This window comes from Spinacia oleracea, chromosome 6 (genome assembly GCF_020520425.1).
Source record: "Spinacia oleracea cultivar Varoflay chromosome 6, BTI_SOV_V1, whole genome shotgun sequence".
In the NCBI taxonomy this organism is placed as follows: Eukaryota; Viridiplantae; Streptophyta; class Magnoliopsida; order Caryophyllales; family Amaranthaceae; genus Spinacia; species Spinacia oleracea.
In genome coordinates, this window is record NC_079492.1 from 137,295,310 (window position 1) to 137,311,634 (window position 16,325).

The 16,325-nt window shown below is 35.8% G+C and overlaps 2 protein-coding genes across 2 annotated transcripts; both read right to left on the reverse strand.

Moving 5' to 3' along the window:
• LOC110794884 (ERBB-3 BINDING PROTEIN 1) lies at positions 1–5,525 on the reverse strand. The gene is made up of 10 exons (XM_021999854.2): positions 5,370–5,525; positions 5,053–5,193; positions 4,849–4,933; positions 4,346–4,495; positions 4,092–4,245; positions 1,165–1,380; positions 943–1,079; positions 768–859; positions 459–638; positions 1–368 (listed from the first exon to the last, which is right to left on the reverse strand). Exons 2-10 carry the CDS (start codon positions 5,141–5,143, stop codon positions 280–282), a joined length of 1,194 nt encoding a protein of 397 aa, XP_021855546.1. The 5' UTR covers positions 5,144–5,193; positions 5,370–5,525; the 3' UTR covers positions 1–279.
• A 1,294-nt stretch (positions 5,526–6,819) lies between these two features.
• On the reverse strand, positions 6,820–12,698 carry LOC110794883 (mitochondrial succinate-fumarate transporter 1). Its single transcript, XM_021999853.2, has 2 exons — positions 12,122–12,698; positions 6,820–7,788 (listed from the first exon to the last, which is right to left on the reverse strand). The coding sequence occupies exons 1-2, from the start codon at positions 12,536–12,538 to the stop codon at positions 7,252–7,254; spliced, it is 954 nt and encodes a 317-aa protein (XP_021855545.1). The 5' UTR covers positions 12,539–12,698; the 3' UTR covers positions 6,820–7,251.
• Between the last annotated feature and the right edge of the window lie 3,627 nt (positions 12,699–16,325).

The following is a 16,325-nucleotide window of genomic DNA, read 5'->3' on the forward strand; positions in this document are numbered from 1 at the left end:
TATCACTGGCCCTCATTCATGGACCAACCTTTCATATACCATGTAACAAAAAAAAAGTCGATACATAGTACACCAAACAAGCTCACAATCAACACGCCCCAACACTGTGTATCAAGAAAAATTCATTTCATGGGCTCAAACCCAGAACTTTACACAGAAGTGAGAGGCAACACGAAATATTAAAGATCAGCATCTAAACATGTTTGAGTTGCCCATCAAGCAAAATACAAAAGAAAATCAACAAGTAACAAAATTTGATGTCATATTTTGTTTATCTTCTCAATTTTCAGCAGTTGTGCCACTTGCATCTGCATCCATGGGCGCTGCGTCAGCAGACTCCTCAGCCTCGGCCTTATCGCCCTTCTTGCCTGGAAATCAATGGAAAGCTAAGATTTTTATATCTCCATAAAAGAGAATATTAATCCTAATTCTTATTTTTTACAGTTTGCGTTCCTTACCTTTCTTCTTTTTGCCACCACCTTTCTTCTTTGTCTTTGTTCCCAACGCTAACCAAGCTTTTATTTCAGGATCATCGACAGAATTGGTTGGCTGCATCTCTTGCAAAGAATGTGATGTTACACGATCCGATCCGTTTGGCATGAGAAGAACAGTGAATTTTATGTGAGCAACAAAGTCACCTGCAAAGTCGACATTACCAGTGAGAACAATAAGCAATAAAAAGAAACACTTAATATATACAAGAATCATGGGCACCAATAATTTACTAGTAATAGCTGTGTGCTAATCCAGATGATTGCAGCACTTACCAGGCTTCTCATAAAGAACGGGATAGGGTTGCAAAAGGTCGTGATTAACACACTCTACTAGTCCAAGACGGGCCCTCTTTTCCTCCAAAGCCCTGTCAGATAAAGCCCACTACAAATCAGAACAATAAAAGGCACACAGGTGTTAAAGATAAAGTCAATGTGAATCAGTACTAACCTTGCTGTAAATGGCATGATAGGGAATTTCTGATTAATTTCACTGAATATAAATCTTGATGCTTTCATCTTCAAGTGATAGTTCTTGTCCACTGCTCTTTTGTAGATAGTTGTTTGCTTCTCATCCAACATTCTAGGCTACAAAATGACAAACACAAGCTATTAGATTTGAAAGGTCCAAGCACTCCAGAAAAATACTTCAATCATATTATCGTGGCATTACCTTTCCCTCACCCGTACTTGCAGCTATATCCACAGAATAGACTTCATTCTCCTCAAATTCAGCATCATCAACTCTCATATCTGGACTCGTCACACTCAATACAACCTTGTTCCCATCAATCACGAACTGTTTCATTTGGTGACTAAGGACTCCTTCAACAATTTTGCAGTCATAAGCCGAGGCAACTTTCTGGATTGCTTCTGTTACATCTTTGTTCTGTTACAACCAAAAAGTTGCAGTAAGAACACTGAGGAAGCAAAAACATATTTTTAATATTAAAATAATAACCAGACAGTACGGTAAATAAAACGACACTCCAACAGGTTAATCCAAGTCAACGGTTGCTTAGATTGTTGCATAATTAACTAACAAACAAAATTATTACAAGACCAAACAAGTTAGTGTCACTGACTTAACGAAGTTACTACTGTTACAGTTGCAAAATCATAATCAGATATTGTTCTTGGCCCACATCGACTAATTACTTTTAACCATCTCTTAACAGCACAATCATAGAACAAAAAGTTAATAGTATTATACAACTCTAATTCCATGTTTTTCTGGAACTTGAAAGCTTTTCCTCTATTTTCTAATTATGCAACTTAGAAAGATTTCCACAGGGCAACCAAGTGAAACATGCAAGGTAGTTGCTCTATCAGTGTAACTATGACATTAAAGCTTCATTGGATAATAATCCATAGCCAAGGCTTTCTTCATCATATAGAGCAAATACATTAAAGCAGCTTGTTTGCCATCAAAACAATTAAACTCTTGCATATTTGAGCTAAGCACATTGAACAACTTACTTGAAGCATTAGCACATTTATTCATGATCACCAGACAAGCAAGCCAACATATACTAAGAGGTTCCTTGCTACTTTTCAGGAAAGAAAAGCAACTTAGAGATACAGAACCACTCTTTTGTGGTCATTTGACCTTACTTGCATGAAGCTTATGTATGAATAGGACAAAAGTGTAAGCTCGCAGTGAAAAGTAAGTGAAACTTACATGATGCTCCATCAGTGTAACTATGACAATAATAAGCTTCATTGGACCAATATCCAAATAGCCAAAAATATGATCATCATGTAGAGCAATCAAGCGAGGAATAAAATCTACCCCTAAATTTAAAGGGAAAAAAAAACTAGCAAAGAAAATGGATTTGCGAGCCAAATGATAAATTACTCAAGTTTCAGAAAAGGCAGGCAATAACTTAGAAATCTCATTTTTCAGGAAAATAAGTTAAATTGGAGAAAGAAATACTTCAGGATCTATACAAGATTCATATTTACAGGTCAGAGAAGTTTAAACAGAAAATTCACTGACATGGATATGTAGCAAGAGAAAGGTAGAAGGAAACGACACAACAATATGTCCAGAAACCTTGCATTTGGCAGGAAAAGAAAAGTTGGCAACAGGAAAGCAGGTTATCAGCAAGCAAGGGAATGATAATCTTGGGAAAGTTGCACTGCCTTACATCAGGAGCAACCCCAATACTCCACTCCAGGCCAACAACAGAAGTGTAAAGGTTGGAGGACTCTAAAGTTGACAGCTCTCATATGAGATTACAATGGGCAGTCACCTATATACTCCTCTACTTTAAGCACACTAGCACGTGTACAGATATAGCCACAGCAAGGCAAAATGATACAAACACAACTCTGATCCAAAGCCTCGCATTTGGCAACACGATATAGGCAACATGAAAGCAGGTAATCAGTATGCAAGGCACTGATCACCTCGGCAATGTTGCCCCTTCCCCACAACAGGAGTAAGACTATGACCCTACCCCTCATGAGGCTGTGAGGTACAGGAAATGTCAGTCTCAAGACACTCAACATTGGAGCAATATGGTAGTTAGTTCCGTACGAACATATAGATGAAAATATATATCTTTTCGCAAACAGGCCACATGAAAAGCAGAAAATCAACATGAGTAATCATCTTCACAAGCTGCCTTATCCATTACGCAATGAGAACCATGAATGGTGCATAAGATAATAGTGGTTTTCGAACTCGTAAAACAGAAGGTCTAAAAAACACCTGATTCCATGCTATATGTCATTCAATTAAAGGAAATATATCACGGGAGAGGGAGCCAGGCAGCTGTATAAAGAATGATCTTCCCATCAGTGTAACTATGACAAAAAAGCATCATGTGGATCATGATCCATATCTTCTTGTAGTTTTCATCATACAGGGAATGGACCGAAGAGGAGCACACCAAATGAAATGAAAAACCAAATAATTCTTCACATGCAAAAATTATTGGAAAAAATATTTTGAAGGTTTAAAGAATGATCTTCCCATCAGTGTAACTATGACAAAAAAAGCATCATGTGGATCTTGATCCATAGCTTCTTGTAGTTTTCATCATACAGGGAACGGACCAAATAGGGGCACAGCAAAAGAAAGGGAAACCAAATAATTCTTTACATGCAAAAGATATTGGAAAAAAAATATTTCCAAGGTAAAAAAGACTTATCGGAAACTAAGTGCAAAATAAAATAAAAGACATTCACATTAATCCAAGAACAATGCATCTGACCAGTGAGGCAGGTATATCAACTAAGACAAATGCTCTGCCCAGAGCATCTGCACAGCTTACTCAATTTTCTATCTATGGAGTTCAGGTTTCCTAATCCTTGGACCAGGTTTGGTGATGAAATAATATAAAAGACAGCTAGAACAGAAACTGTTAACAGAAGAGGATCATATTTAAAATGGTAAAAATAATGTGCAAAGCAAAACATGGAAGACTTTCTTTGTAGTTCAAGCACATCAGAAAGCCTACAACACTAACAGATCAAAAAAGGTTTGCAAATACTTAAAACCATAACATACAGATATGTAAAGACAATAACAAAAAGGGTTTGATTTATAGAAGTGGAGACTAACAACAGATTTTGAAATGGCAAAGATTATACCTTCTTTCCAGGCCTCACAAGCCTCAAAGCAACTTCAGCAGCAGTGTTGACAGCCGCAAGAACATCAGCTTTCCTACCCGTTATCGGTCCTTCTTGAATTACAAGAGTGTGAGCAACAACAGCAATGAACCCATCAATATGACAACCCAAATCACTGCATCAAAACAAACATCGGATTCTCAGCAAAATGATCAACGCTTAGACATTTGGTTTCTACATACGACATAATTAACTGAACGAACCAGAAACCTTACATTTTCACCATATCACCTTCTTCCAGCACTGATTCATCACTTGCAAGTGGCGAAAAATGACAAACAACATTGTTGACAGATAAGCAGGTAGGGAAAGCAACACCTCTCTCAATCTTCTTTTTCACATTCTTGTACATGTTACCACTTTGCCTATATATCATAAACAAACACCATTCACAACACTGCATAACCACTCAACATTCTAGACATTATTTTTAAACAAATAACAAAATCAAATTACCAATTAAATACTACAAACTCTCATCATATATTCATAATACCATAATCTCAAAAAAATAATGCAGCCAAACATGAGACGATTTTTCACAAAAAGGCAAATAAATAAATAAACGCAAACCTGTTATTCTTTTAACTTTAAGACCTCGTTGTTGGCATTAAGGTAATTTTAAAAAAAAAAGTCCAATTCATTGCAAAAATGTTCATAGTCCATTAAAATGTAACTTCCATAAATTACAAAAAAAATAAAAATAAGAATCACATACTCTCGGATAAAATTATCGCTTAGCTCACAGAGGTCAACAATTTTAGCTTTGGGCTTGCATTCAGCGACAACTAGCTGCAAAGCTCCTGAAAAATAAAGTTGATAAAATCAATAAACAAAACAAAATTTCACATTGAAAATCATAAAGCAAATTCAAACACAATATAATATATTTACAGATAAAAATAGGATGAACAAAAATTACTGTTGACAATGTCAGCAGCGCTCTTGTATTTGGTGACGACTTCAGGATAGCTAAGATCCAACTCTTTCTCCTCTCTCTCATCATCCGACATGATTCCTCAGCAATCAAATAAAAATGTTCAAATTTCACACTCGAAGATCACTGAAACAACGAAACAATTACAGAAAAATCAATCAATTAACGGATACAGAGACAGAAGATTGAAGAAATAAGGAGCGGGTGAGTGATTTTTCGAAAGGGGGAAAATCAACAAATTAGGGCAAAATGGGGGTGAAGAATTAGGGTTTAGAGACGCAGGAGGAGAGAGGGAATCATACCAGTAGGAAAATGGAAGTGAACGATGCTGCGGATGGAGAAGGGTGAGTGTGTTAGGGTTTTAAGAAGATTGTTTGGGTTTTATAAAGGACAGGCCCACTACTATTTTGCGCTGCCTTCTGTCCTCCTTTCGACAACGCCACATTTTCATTCCATTTTTATTCACTTGTCCAAATATTTTGATGATTTTTGTAATTTTGATTTCACATAACTCGGTAACTACAAATCTACCACTATGTTATTAGTACGCATTACGGAGTAGTAAGATAAGTAATTAGACTGTATAGAATAGTAAGAAAAACAATTAGATTGTACGGAGTAGTAAGAAAAGTAACTAAACTAACGGTGTATGTTCAGGTGTGGAATATGTGAGTTGGCTAGCTCCCGAATTATCTGTAGTTATAAATATGGGTGAGAGTATCAAGTGGGGTTTTAGTGAATGTACATGTTTCACCTGCTATGACTCATATGGTCATGAGCATTCGTGAATCTAGATGAGCATGAGTGTCTAATTCTTTGGTCATTTATGACAATGTCAAGCATCTAAGTCCCAAAGGGATGCGATGAGATGCTAGGCATCAGGTGTGTAGGATAGGTTGGATTGAACATCCACGTGGAAGTGCCACTTACTTATGGAGTACTTGTGATAGCCAATGACAAGTTTGAGTTGTGCACTTGTCGTTGCTATGATATTGACAACTTGTTTGGTTTACACCAATTACATGAGAAGTAATTTCACAAGGAACGTTACATTTCATGGGATTTTAACTTCTCTTGCTACTAATGGATCAGAGTTTGTTAGTGTATGTCATTAATTCGACTCGTGCTTTATATGTCTGATCCTATAGTACGTTAGAATTTCGCCTAGCAGTATCCAATACTATATTGATCCAACATATTTTAAACAATGTACTAGCTAAACATGCATTATAATCACTTTTGGCTTTTGGTTGCCAACATGTAGTTTGAATACTCTAAGATCAAATTCCAAAATTTCAGCCGTTCGTAGTAGGAATACTTGATCAAATCACTTTTCTTCATTACCATTTGTTATTTGGTACAATTCCAGAGTCTTCAACCTTCACCTGTAACAGTGCTTCTCTAACCTTCACCTGTAACAGTGCTTCTCTAACCGCACCACAAATTTAACAGTGCTTCTCTAACAGTGCTTCTCTAACCGCACCATAGTACAATTCAGTATTCATCATACAATAGTCATTTCTCCTGTACTGATGTACATCCTATAGCTAGCTACTCCGTATTCAACTTTCTGATTATGTTGCAGATATGAGTCACGGTTAACAGTAAACTGCAGAAATTCTTACAGAACAGAACGCCTTACATCAAAACCAAGGAAAGGAGACTTTCCAACTTCAACTGCTGATATTCTGTTTCTACAGGAAGAGATTAAAATATGGATTATCTCGCTTAATTCATACAGAAAAAAAGAAATTGAATAGAACAAAAAGTTGCCATTCAACAATCATAGCATTACAGCAAGAGACTGAACCCAATCACAGTTTTCTACAAATGAATGGGACGGGAAACAAGCCTGTGTTGGTCAGAATGTTTGCCAAAACACCTATGTAAGTATAACTAGCTAGTACCTACACTCATCATTTCGATTTTCGACATCATCTACCTCAGAAGCTGCGGGCTTATGAAATAAATAGCTACATAAAAAATTGGCTTTTATTGTTAGAGAGCACGACTTCTCGGCACCAAAATCAGATAAGCTGTTCTTAAGCTGCTCAAAGTCATAAATCCCTATCACCATCAGAGCTTTCCTCCCGCGAGCTCGTCAAAAATACCCTTGCAACTCCTTTTGTGCCCTCAATTAGCTCATAAAACAAAGCACGCGAAGAGAGACTTAAGAAAAGCTAATTACAAAGGTGCATTATGCAAGAACCGCTTCTCATAAAGTCCAATCAATTGATCAGCAACAGCCCACATGATAGCCTGGCCAGGTGGAATCCTCATGAGTCTCGGCAATAATCCCCTCCACAAAGCCCGTAGCCCTTCCTCAGCATGGATTGTTCGAATTGCATGAACCATGCCGGTGTACTTAACATCACCTCCAGACTTGCTTTGTGCCATCAGCCTTGTTTTCACGACATCAAATGGACCAGTACATATGGGACCTGCTGTCCCGGCAAGGAAACCTGAAATCATAGACTGCCATGGTTGGAGAACTGTTCCATCACCTTCTTGCTTTTTCCACAAGGCCTTGTCAAACATGAACTTGGCTGTGAACATGGCTGCTTGGTTAGTTCCATTGCGCATTACTGTTGGAGCTGCACCCGCCCACAGCCCCAATATTCCCTCTTCACCTATTATTGTACGTGCACAGTGTATGGGACCCTTGTATTTCAGAAGTTCAGGACTCAATCCTTTCTGCTGTTGTAACCTAATTTTCACCACCTATGGCAAAAAAGACAAATTTAATGTAGCAGCCACAGTTTGGAAATGCTAGATACTGATAATATTCAAACATATGCAATAAAAAAAAGGAATTTCCCTGCATCAAACATAAAATACACTTACAAAGTATCGATCTAGATACCAGTATCTGAGCTTTTTTTCAACTGTTCAAGAAAGCAAAATATCGAGCTACAAAAAAGTCTAAGTTGACCACTATCATTTCCTTAGAGATTTACAACTCGTGTTTCGCATACTCTTCAGTGTCTTTACCATCAAAATTCCTGGTCAATTTTTGTTTGTCAGCTCATATCTACTTCTTTCACAACTTCACAAGTCAACTTCTCATTTCTTCATTGTGATGACACTTTTTTTTTATCCATGGATGCCTCAAAATTCAAAAGCGAAAGCCTTCTTTTAGGCTTAGAAATTCTCAATCTGATGTTCATGCTACAACTAGTCACATACTGTGTATTACGCATGGGACATTGAGGGACTTCTAATTTAAATTGTAGAGCATCATCTTTTACTCAGCAGTGCAGATTGCTTAAATTCTATTATAGACAACTTTTAAGTACCATACCTTTCCAAAAAAAAAAAAAAATATTTAAGTACCAAAGGAACCTATTTTACTGAACCTTTATTCCCCAAGATGATATACTCCATAACTCTTTTAACTAAACTAGAGGAAGCAGGAATAGATTGTTTAGTTTGGCTGATATATAAGAGTGCTGAGTAACTACACGAAACTTTTCTACGTGATGTAAGCTAAAGAAAACAGTTGTAGTACAACAATAATAGCATCAGAGCCACAAAAAATTGAAGGATGAAACTCACTGGAGTTATGTGAATTTTTGTGTTATTTAAATGACACCAGCATTTCCTTTGAAGGAAGATTCATAATTTTTCTCTTCTCTGCCATTTTTTACTCTAATGGAAGGATATGGCTGTTCCCCTGTTTATCATCTCCCAGCTATCCCTCCATTCTTCCCTTTCGAGTATGAATTATTCCCCTCTATGATTGGCTGCCCTTGTGATACAACAGGCTCTAAAGTGAAACTATATTTCAACAAGGATAAAGTTTTGCAGACACAATCTTGCAAAACATGACAGTGCAGCCATTTTACATTTTAATCAAACAACCAACAAAAGTAGAAAAATCCAAGTTTCATAACAGTTGTCTATTCATAGCAAGCACATAGATCCATACCAAATGAAGATACCACATTATCATTCATACATCGCTAGTATGAACAAGTAAGAAAGTTGCATCAAGGACAAAATTTATACAGAGAATGTGTGACTATAATTGGCCATTTTCATACATGATTACAAATAAACCTTAGGTCGTTGACTTCTTTCTATGGGATTATCAAGGAGTAGTGCTGCAGGGTCGATTAATTTGGAGTGTTTCTTTTGTCAGCGAAAGAAAGAATAGATAAGTCTATGCTCCGTAGATCACCAGAAACACCTTTTAAGCTAGCAAGGATTAAAATCTACGGTGATATTTGGTTGCACTTTGGAAGTTATATTCCCATGTGTATTAATTTCCTAGGAATTGAGTACTCTTGTTTGGTTAAGCATAGGAACTTAGAATTCCCGTGGGAAGTTCTACTTACCTAGGGGGGAGACTAGGTAAGCAACTTCCCCCATTTTTGGGGAAGTAGAATTTCCTAGGAAGTGAAACTTCCTATGCTCATGTCAACCAAACAACCTCTTTGCTCTTCACTTCCTAGGAAATGAAACTTCCCATGCATTAGAATGTCAACCAACTAGCCCTACATATCTATAACTTGCCACCTCATACCAGTATACTCAACTGCAAATTTCTATATGATGCTCTATTAGATAACCAAGATGTCAGTATATCCACAAGAATAACAGTTGACACTATCCAAAGTCCCAAACACCCACAAACCTACACACCAAGTCTTACACAGTTGTCACAAACAACAGCGGCTAATCTTTAGAGACCTTGTCTCCATCCCTATTCATGTAAATTGCAGGAAAATATCAACCAAAGATGCGTAGGCTGAATTCACAACGAGGTGTATGACCTACGAGTACTATCGACTTCTAGTGCTTTATAATGGAGTCACTGATTCACTACTCTTTCACTTTGGATGACAGGGAAATATTAGAATTACTAATATACTGCCTGCACTTTTTTTTTTTTAATATCGTGAAGAAGAGGTTGGTCAATTGCAAACAGCCTCCCTGCTACCACAAAGGTAATCCAACCCCTCCACACCCTGCCAAATAGGAATCTCTTAAGAAGTATTGACTTAATGTTGTGTAGCTGTGATTAGCTGGTTACTGCGTCAAATTCCAACCAACTCTAGACTAGACAGTGAAAAATACAACTATAGACTTAGAGTCTGAAAGAAAAGGTTGAGGTGATCCAAAACGTCTTTCTTTTCTGGAGTCCAGAAAACCAAACAAAAAATACGAATAGTTCCTCAAAATAATAAAAGAAGTAAACAGCTACAGACAAGGTGGAAAAAATAACAGGAGTATACGTATACCAGCAATTTAATAACAGCCCAGATACACCTCCACAAAGAGCTTCCTTTTATAAGGAAACCAAAGATATGGGACATACAGTTTAATAATAAGGTGACATGTGTGTCTCAAACTATAAGATGATGCGATTTGACAGTGTTGGTAAACCCGGAAACAGCTATGTGAATAGGCACAGTCACACACAGACTAACCCTTCACTAAAGAACATACAACTCTGAAGCATGATTATGCTTATCTTCCGAAATAAAAGAATATTAAGCTAATTTTATTTTCCTCTGACGTGTATACTCACAACATAAACTCTTTTTTTTACATCATTCTTATTCACTAGAAATGCTATGCCCTTGAGGCTAAATAACATATCAAAATTATTTCCCCCTCTGTCCTTGAATTTTATTCCCACAAACATAACTAATGCGGCAGAAACGAATTGGCACATGTGGTTCAGTTTCAATGGACCTATTTGACAAATTGGCAGTGTGCATAAACCTGGCAACAACAGCTTCTAAAAGATATATACAATTCAAAACCCTAAGAATATTGTATCCTTGCTAACAAAGCTCATGACAAACTGACTTTATTATAATCTCATCGATGCACAAACACAAAACAGTTTCCTGGTTCTAAACCTTTGCTCACTAGAACAGTATAGATCACATATGTCTTTAAGCAAATGTAAACACCAAATGCAATATGATTTTCCATGTACAATTCACAGCCACGCAGCTTGGCCCAATAAGTAGGTGGACATTTAAGATTTTGGGATTGTGTTGGTGCCATCTTACTGATTTCCTCGCGCCCTGGGTGAGGATGTAGCTATGTGATGTTAAATTGTCTAAGGAATAATCCCAAAGGTCGCAACACATCTTTGGATTAGAAATTGTACCAATAACAAATACCTGAATTCAGATATCTTTGGCACTTATGAAGTTCTACCCCCTAGTCCCCACCTCAGTAGTTTAAATCCCAAAATCCAATCCAACCACAAGGAAAACATGACACTTAATTGCAACTGGAAAATTTAATATTGATACTTAAGAAAAAGTTCCAAGTTTTTTTTGAAGGAATAAGGAAAAGGTCACTAATCGTACCAGACGTAGAAAGCCTCAGTAGTCAATACTCAACCAAAATTCAACCATCAAAGTATATTACTAATAAATTAAATCAAAGCACCCATTAGAAAAAGAAACCACCGGATCAACTTCAATCCCTAAAAAGTAAAAACTAATTAACTAGTGTGTTAAGTTCCCCCAAAATTCATCCCAATTGAGTAAAACGTTTATAACTGTTACGAACCTGAGATTTCTCACCTCCAAGGGATCGACAAACATGAAGCAAACCTAACCAAAAAGAGATATAATTCTCCACCAACAACCAAACCAAAATGCAATAAATCAAAACCTACCCCTCTTAAAAAAACCTACAATAACAACCATTAGTTTGGATTCGGCGTAGTAGAACGGGCATTCCTACAGGACCTACAAAACAACCCATTTGCAAAACCAACCACAAATTCAAAATGGGAAATTCCCTCACAATCAAAATCCAAAACACTAAAACAGTCAAAGTTCAATATCCACTAACCAAATTCATCAATCTCCAAAGAACTAAATTATAATCTCGTTTATATCATTTTCGTTTGAGGCCCCTCATGGATCACAACAACAATAAGTGGAAAACACAATATCTTAAAATAAATCAACACTTTCCAAAATTCCACAAAAGTAAACAACCCATTTAAACATATAAAATAATCAAACAGAAACCAAAAACCACAAAAATAAGACCAAAAAGGGGTAAAAAAGTAACAAACCTCAAAAGGGGTGACAATAACGAGGGCTTCAAGAACACCAGCACCAAACCCAGAAAACAAACGAGCTTGATGACTGATTTTGCCAGTTTCAGAGTCCCTCAAAGCTGATTGTAGGACAGCATTGGTACCCATACGAAGGGCATATTTGAGAGTAAGGTGAGTTGCAAATGGGGTTAAACCCTTCCAAAGGGCACGAACCCCTTCAGAATTGGCAACAGTTGTCCCACAATGAAGAATCCCTTTGTAATTTCCAGCCCGATCAAGCTGTAACCGGGTTTTGATGACGTCAATCGGTTGTAAACAAGAGGCTTCTACTATCCCTCCGACTGAACCTGAAATTGCTTTCATGTATGGTGGGACCGTCACTTTGGCTGTGATTTGGTTTGAATTGTTGCTGTTATTCTGGGGTTCTGCCATTTTTGTTATTTTTTTTAATTTTATTTTATTGAGAAAACTGGAGGAAGAAGAAGGGGTTTTTCTTCTTCTCCAGTCTTCTGAGTTCTGAGTTCTGAGTTGGGGAGAGAAAGAGAGAGAATGGTTTGATTCACTTTGTGGCCGCTTTCTGACGTGGGTATGAAGTGGCTCGTTGTTCCAAGTAAATACATTTGCCAGAAATTTGGAACTTAGTAAATCCAGTAATTAAAGACGTTTTCTTTGCCTATCAAAAATACTCATTAAACACAAATCCTTATTTATTTATAAGTGCATCCGAGTAAAAATTACCTTAAATGTTTAAAGTTATCCTTATAATTTACTCCGTATTTATATTTTAATGATAAAATTTCATTTTAATGAAAATTACTTCATCCAAAATTAGATGTATAAAATTAAGGACAAATTATTTTTTTATCAACTATAAAAATCGAAAAATTGTTTTTTACCACCTAAAAAAATCAAAACTTGTATTTTACCACCTAAAAATAAATTAAAATTTATTTTTTACCACCTAAAAGCGAAAAAATAGATGAAACCTTTATGTATGGCTACCTAATTCAATTTCCTTCTAATTTTTACACTCCTTGTGTGATTTTCTTTAACACTTTCACTCTTCTCTCTTTACTTTCATTAAATTTTTTCAATTTTGTGAATTAATGGTGGTGAGAAATTATGTAAATTCATGGAACATAAGGAAGTTGAGAAAGAGAAGAGAGTTAAATACATGAAATCGTGGAAGAATATAACATATAAAAATTATTACCGTTATATTGTAGCCCCCTACATAACATTTTCATATATTTTTCTATTTTTCAGGTGGTAAAAAACAACTTTTTAAAAAAAAAATAGGTGGTAAAATACAAGTTTTAGTTTTTTAGGTGGTAAAAAACAATTTTCAATTTTTCTTAGGTGGTAAAAAATAATTTATCCTAAAATTAACTACTTCGTATTTAACTCTTTTTAAATGTTTATTTATCAATTTTTTTTATAATATGAAAGTTACTTAAAACATATTAAAATTTATAAAAAAGTAGATAAAGGTTATAAAAACTTGGATAAAAATTATTTTAGTAGACACTAAATTTATTATACACCTTATTTGCAAGACCTTTTGAACAAAGTAATTTCACAATGTGCTCAAACCTTGTAAATCAAAATTATGTGGAAGCTTCCTTAGTCAATTCACAATATCATTATCTTGAGAGAGATCTCCTGTACTTTGCTAAAGAATGAATTAATTATGTTGGTCTTATTATGTTAGAGGCAAATATGTCATGTCCAATTCAATTCACTTCAATCTCAATTATTTTATTTAAGTTGCATTCATTCAACTCCAAAGAGGATGATTATAAAGTGTAAAGGATGACTTTCACTAATTTGATCAATTTCTTCGACACGTAAAATAAATAAGGTATTGGAATTTGTATTGATATTGGAATAAAATATACTCCCTCCGTCTCTTTTTGTTCTTTACGTTTTCCTTTTTGGGTATTTCAAAATGTTCTTTACATTTCCTTTTATATTATCACATAAATGACTTAGTATTCTATCAAAATTTGTGTCCAATTAATATTTTAATCAATTAAATTCATTGGATCATTTAATCTCTCACACTTTTTCATTGGGACATTAAATTTTTCTCGTTTCCCAATATCAGAATTTTGATAAAAGTGAAAACATTATAAATAAACGTAATTTATCTTGTTTAAATAAAAAAATTGAGGAATCTCGATGCAAATTAATTAATCGTTAAAACGCGTGAAAAATGTCAAACGTAAAAAACAAAAAGAGACGGAGGGAGTATATTTTATTTTATCATTTTAGTCTGTATATACGCCCCAATACTCCATTCATAGCATTTGATACGGTTTTCGTCAAAGACCAATGGAAAGTCAATGTGTGAATTCCATGCATTCAGGATTCAGGTCACATGATTCATGATTGCATTATTTCGTAATTCGTGGGCAGCCAAGGTAGGTAATACTTGAGTTGGCCTAATTGTTTAAAAATTGATTACGTAGCGTAACGAATAACTAATATGGCATAGTCAATAATTGCCCAGATTTCCATATTTAAGGAAGTGCACGGTCGCAGTGGCGGATCTTGAACTGTTCTATGATAGGGCCGGTAGAAAATTAAGTAATATACGATGTAATTATACAATTATAAATAACTTTTAGGGGGCGTAACTAAAAATAGACTACAAAATTTTTCGGCCGGAGGGCCAGGCCCACCCCAACCATAACAAAGATCAGGCCCGGCCCTGGGCATAGGCCAGGGGTGCGACGGCCTAGGGCCCAGGGCCGAAAGGGGCCCTAAATAGATCACCGCCCAGTTATTTTGTATTACGGAGTAATAGGAAACGTCTTAATTGAAATAAACAAAAAGTGTGTTGTTCCAGCGGTAATGGTTAGGTGCATGAAGGCCCATAACTTGGGATCGATCATTCTTAGTAACAATTTAGTACCTCCTCCTTTTTTTTATTTCTTTCTGTGTTAACTCTCCTTTTTCTTTTCTTTTCTTTTTTTTAAAAAAACATTCTTCATACAGGACTACATGGGTTGTTTAAATACCTTTCCCTAATAATAGGTAATATTTCCTTTTATTTTTTTACTTTCTATGTCTCATATGTTTAAGTCTTTTCCTCCACAGTTTTATGTAATGCAATTTTTTGAGTTGGTTGTCATCTATAATTCAACAGAATCAGTTTGTAAAAAAAAAACCAAAAAAATTATTTTTATAAAATAAATATCTATAAAATTTACTTGTGTTAAAAATCTTGTTACCTATAGAATAGTAAAAAAGTAACTTATTTAAATAGAAATGTAAAATCTTACTTTTTACGAGTACGTACGGGGGCCCATATTTTATTTTTTGCCTAGGGCCCATTAACTGTCAGGACAAAGATCCGCCCCTGTACGGCCGGGTTAGCGTTGTGTTACTTATCTACGTATATATGTTGGTTAACATTTACCGATTCCGATTGTATAAATATTAAGATAAATGAGAGAAGAGAGTTGGTGTATTAAAAGAATATAAGAAAAATTGGATAAAAGAAATGAAGTTGAAAGATGTAAATGTTTTAGGGTAAGATGAGTTATATATTGATTGATGAAGGTGCATTTATGATGGCTAGGAAACGAGAGATTACAAAAGCACTTGAAGTGGAGGAATGTTAATTTAGCGGTTGTGAATTGAAGTGACAAAGAGTGATGGTAACTATGTAAGGTGGTCTTTTGCTAGAGAATGATGGGTTAAGCTCAACCCAATTGGGGCAATAAAAGGGAACCCGAGGTCGGCTGGTGAAATTCTTGTGGCTTTGTACTTGTACTAAAGCACTAAAGCACTAAAGCAGAGCTTCTTGTGGTACTATGAGGCTTAAGCTTATTGGTGGCATGGCAATAAGGAGAGTACAAGAAAGTTCGATTGTCTGTGGATTCGGAGGTCGTAGTATGTATACTAATGGAAAAGATATTGCTACAATCCCCTTATATCCATATTATTGGATCATGCAAAGAATTGATGAAGAGAGAAAGGTGGGACTCGCGGGAGGTTACAATAAGCCATTGTTATAGAGATATGATGTCAATCGGGTGGCAGATTGACTAATAAATCATGCCATTCAATCAAAAGAACAAAATTCTAACAACGGTCAGGCCAAAAATCTTCGTGCTACTTTATTGGAGGACATCACAAGAATTGCTCGGCCAAGAATTTATCATGTGCGATGGAACATTCTTCACAGCCTAGCAGTAGTACTCTGTAGTAG

Bases quoted from the DNA above. Each gene is read 5' to 3' on its own strand.
- LOC110794884 (XM_021999854.2), bottom strand. From the start codon at position 5,143: ATGTCGGATGATGAGAGAGAGGAGAAAGAGTTGGATCTTAGCTATCCT. The intron at 860-942 runs GTTAGTACTGAT...TTTATCTGACAG, and splicing joins ATCATGCCATTTACAGCAAG to GGCTTTGGAGGAAAAGAGGG. The intron at 369-458 runs GTAAGGAACGCA...ATTGATTTCCAG, and splicing joins TGGTGGCAAAAAGAAGAAAG to GCAAGAAGGGCGATAAGGCC.
- LOC110794883 (XM_021999853.2), bottom strand. From the start codon at position 12,538: ATGGCAGAACCCCAGAATAACAGCAACAATTCAAACCAAATCACAGCC. The intron at 7,789-12,121 runs GTTTGTTACTTT...TTTTTGCCATAG, and splicing joins TTATTGTCACCCCTTTTGAG to GTGGTGAAAATTAGGTTACA.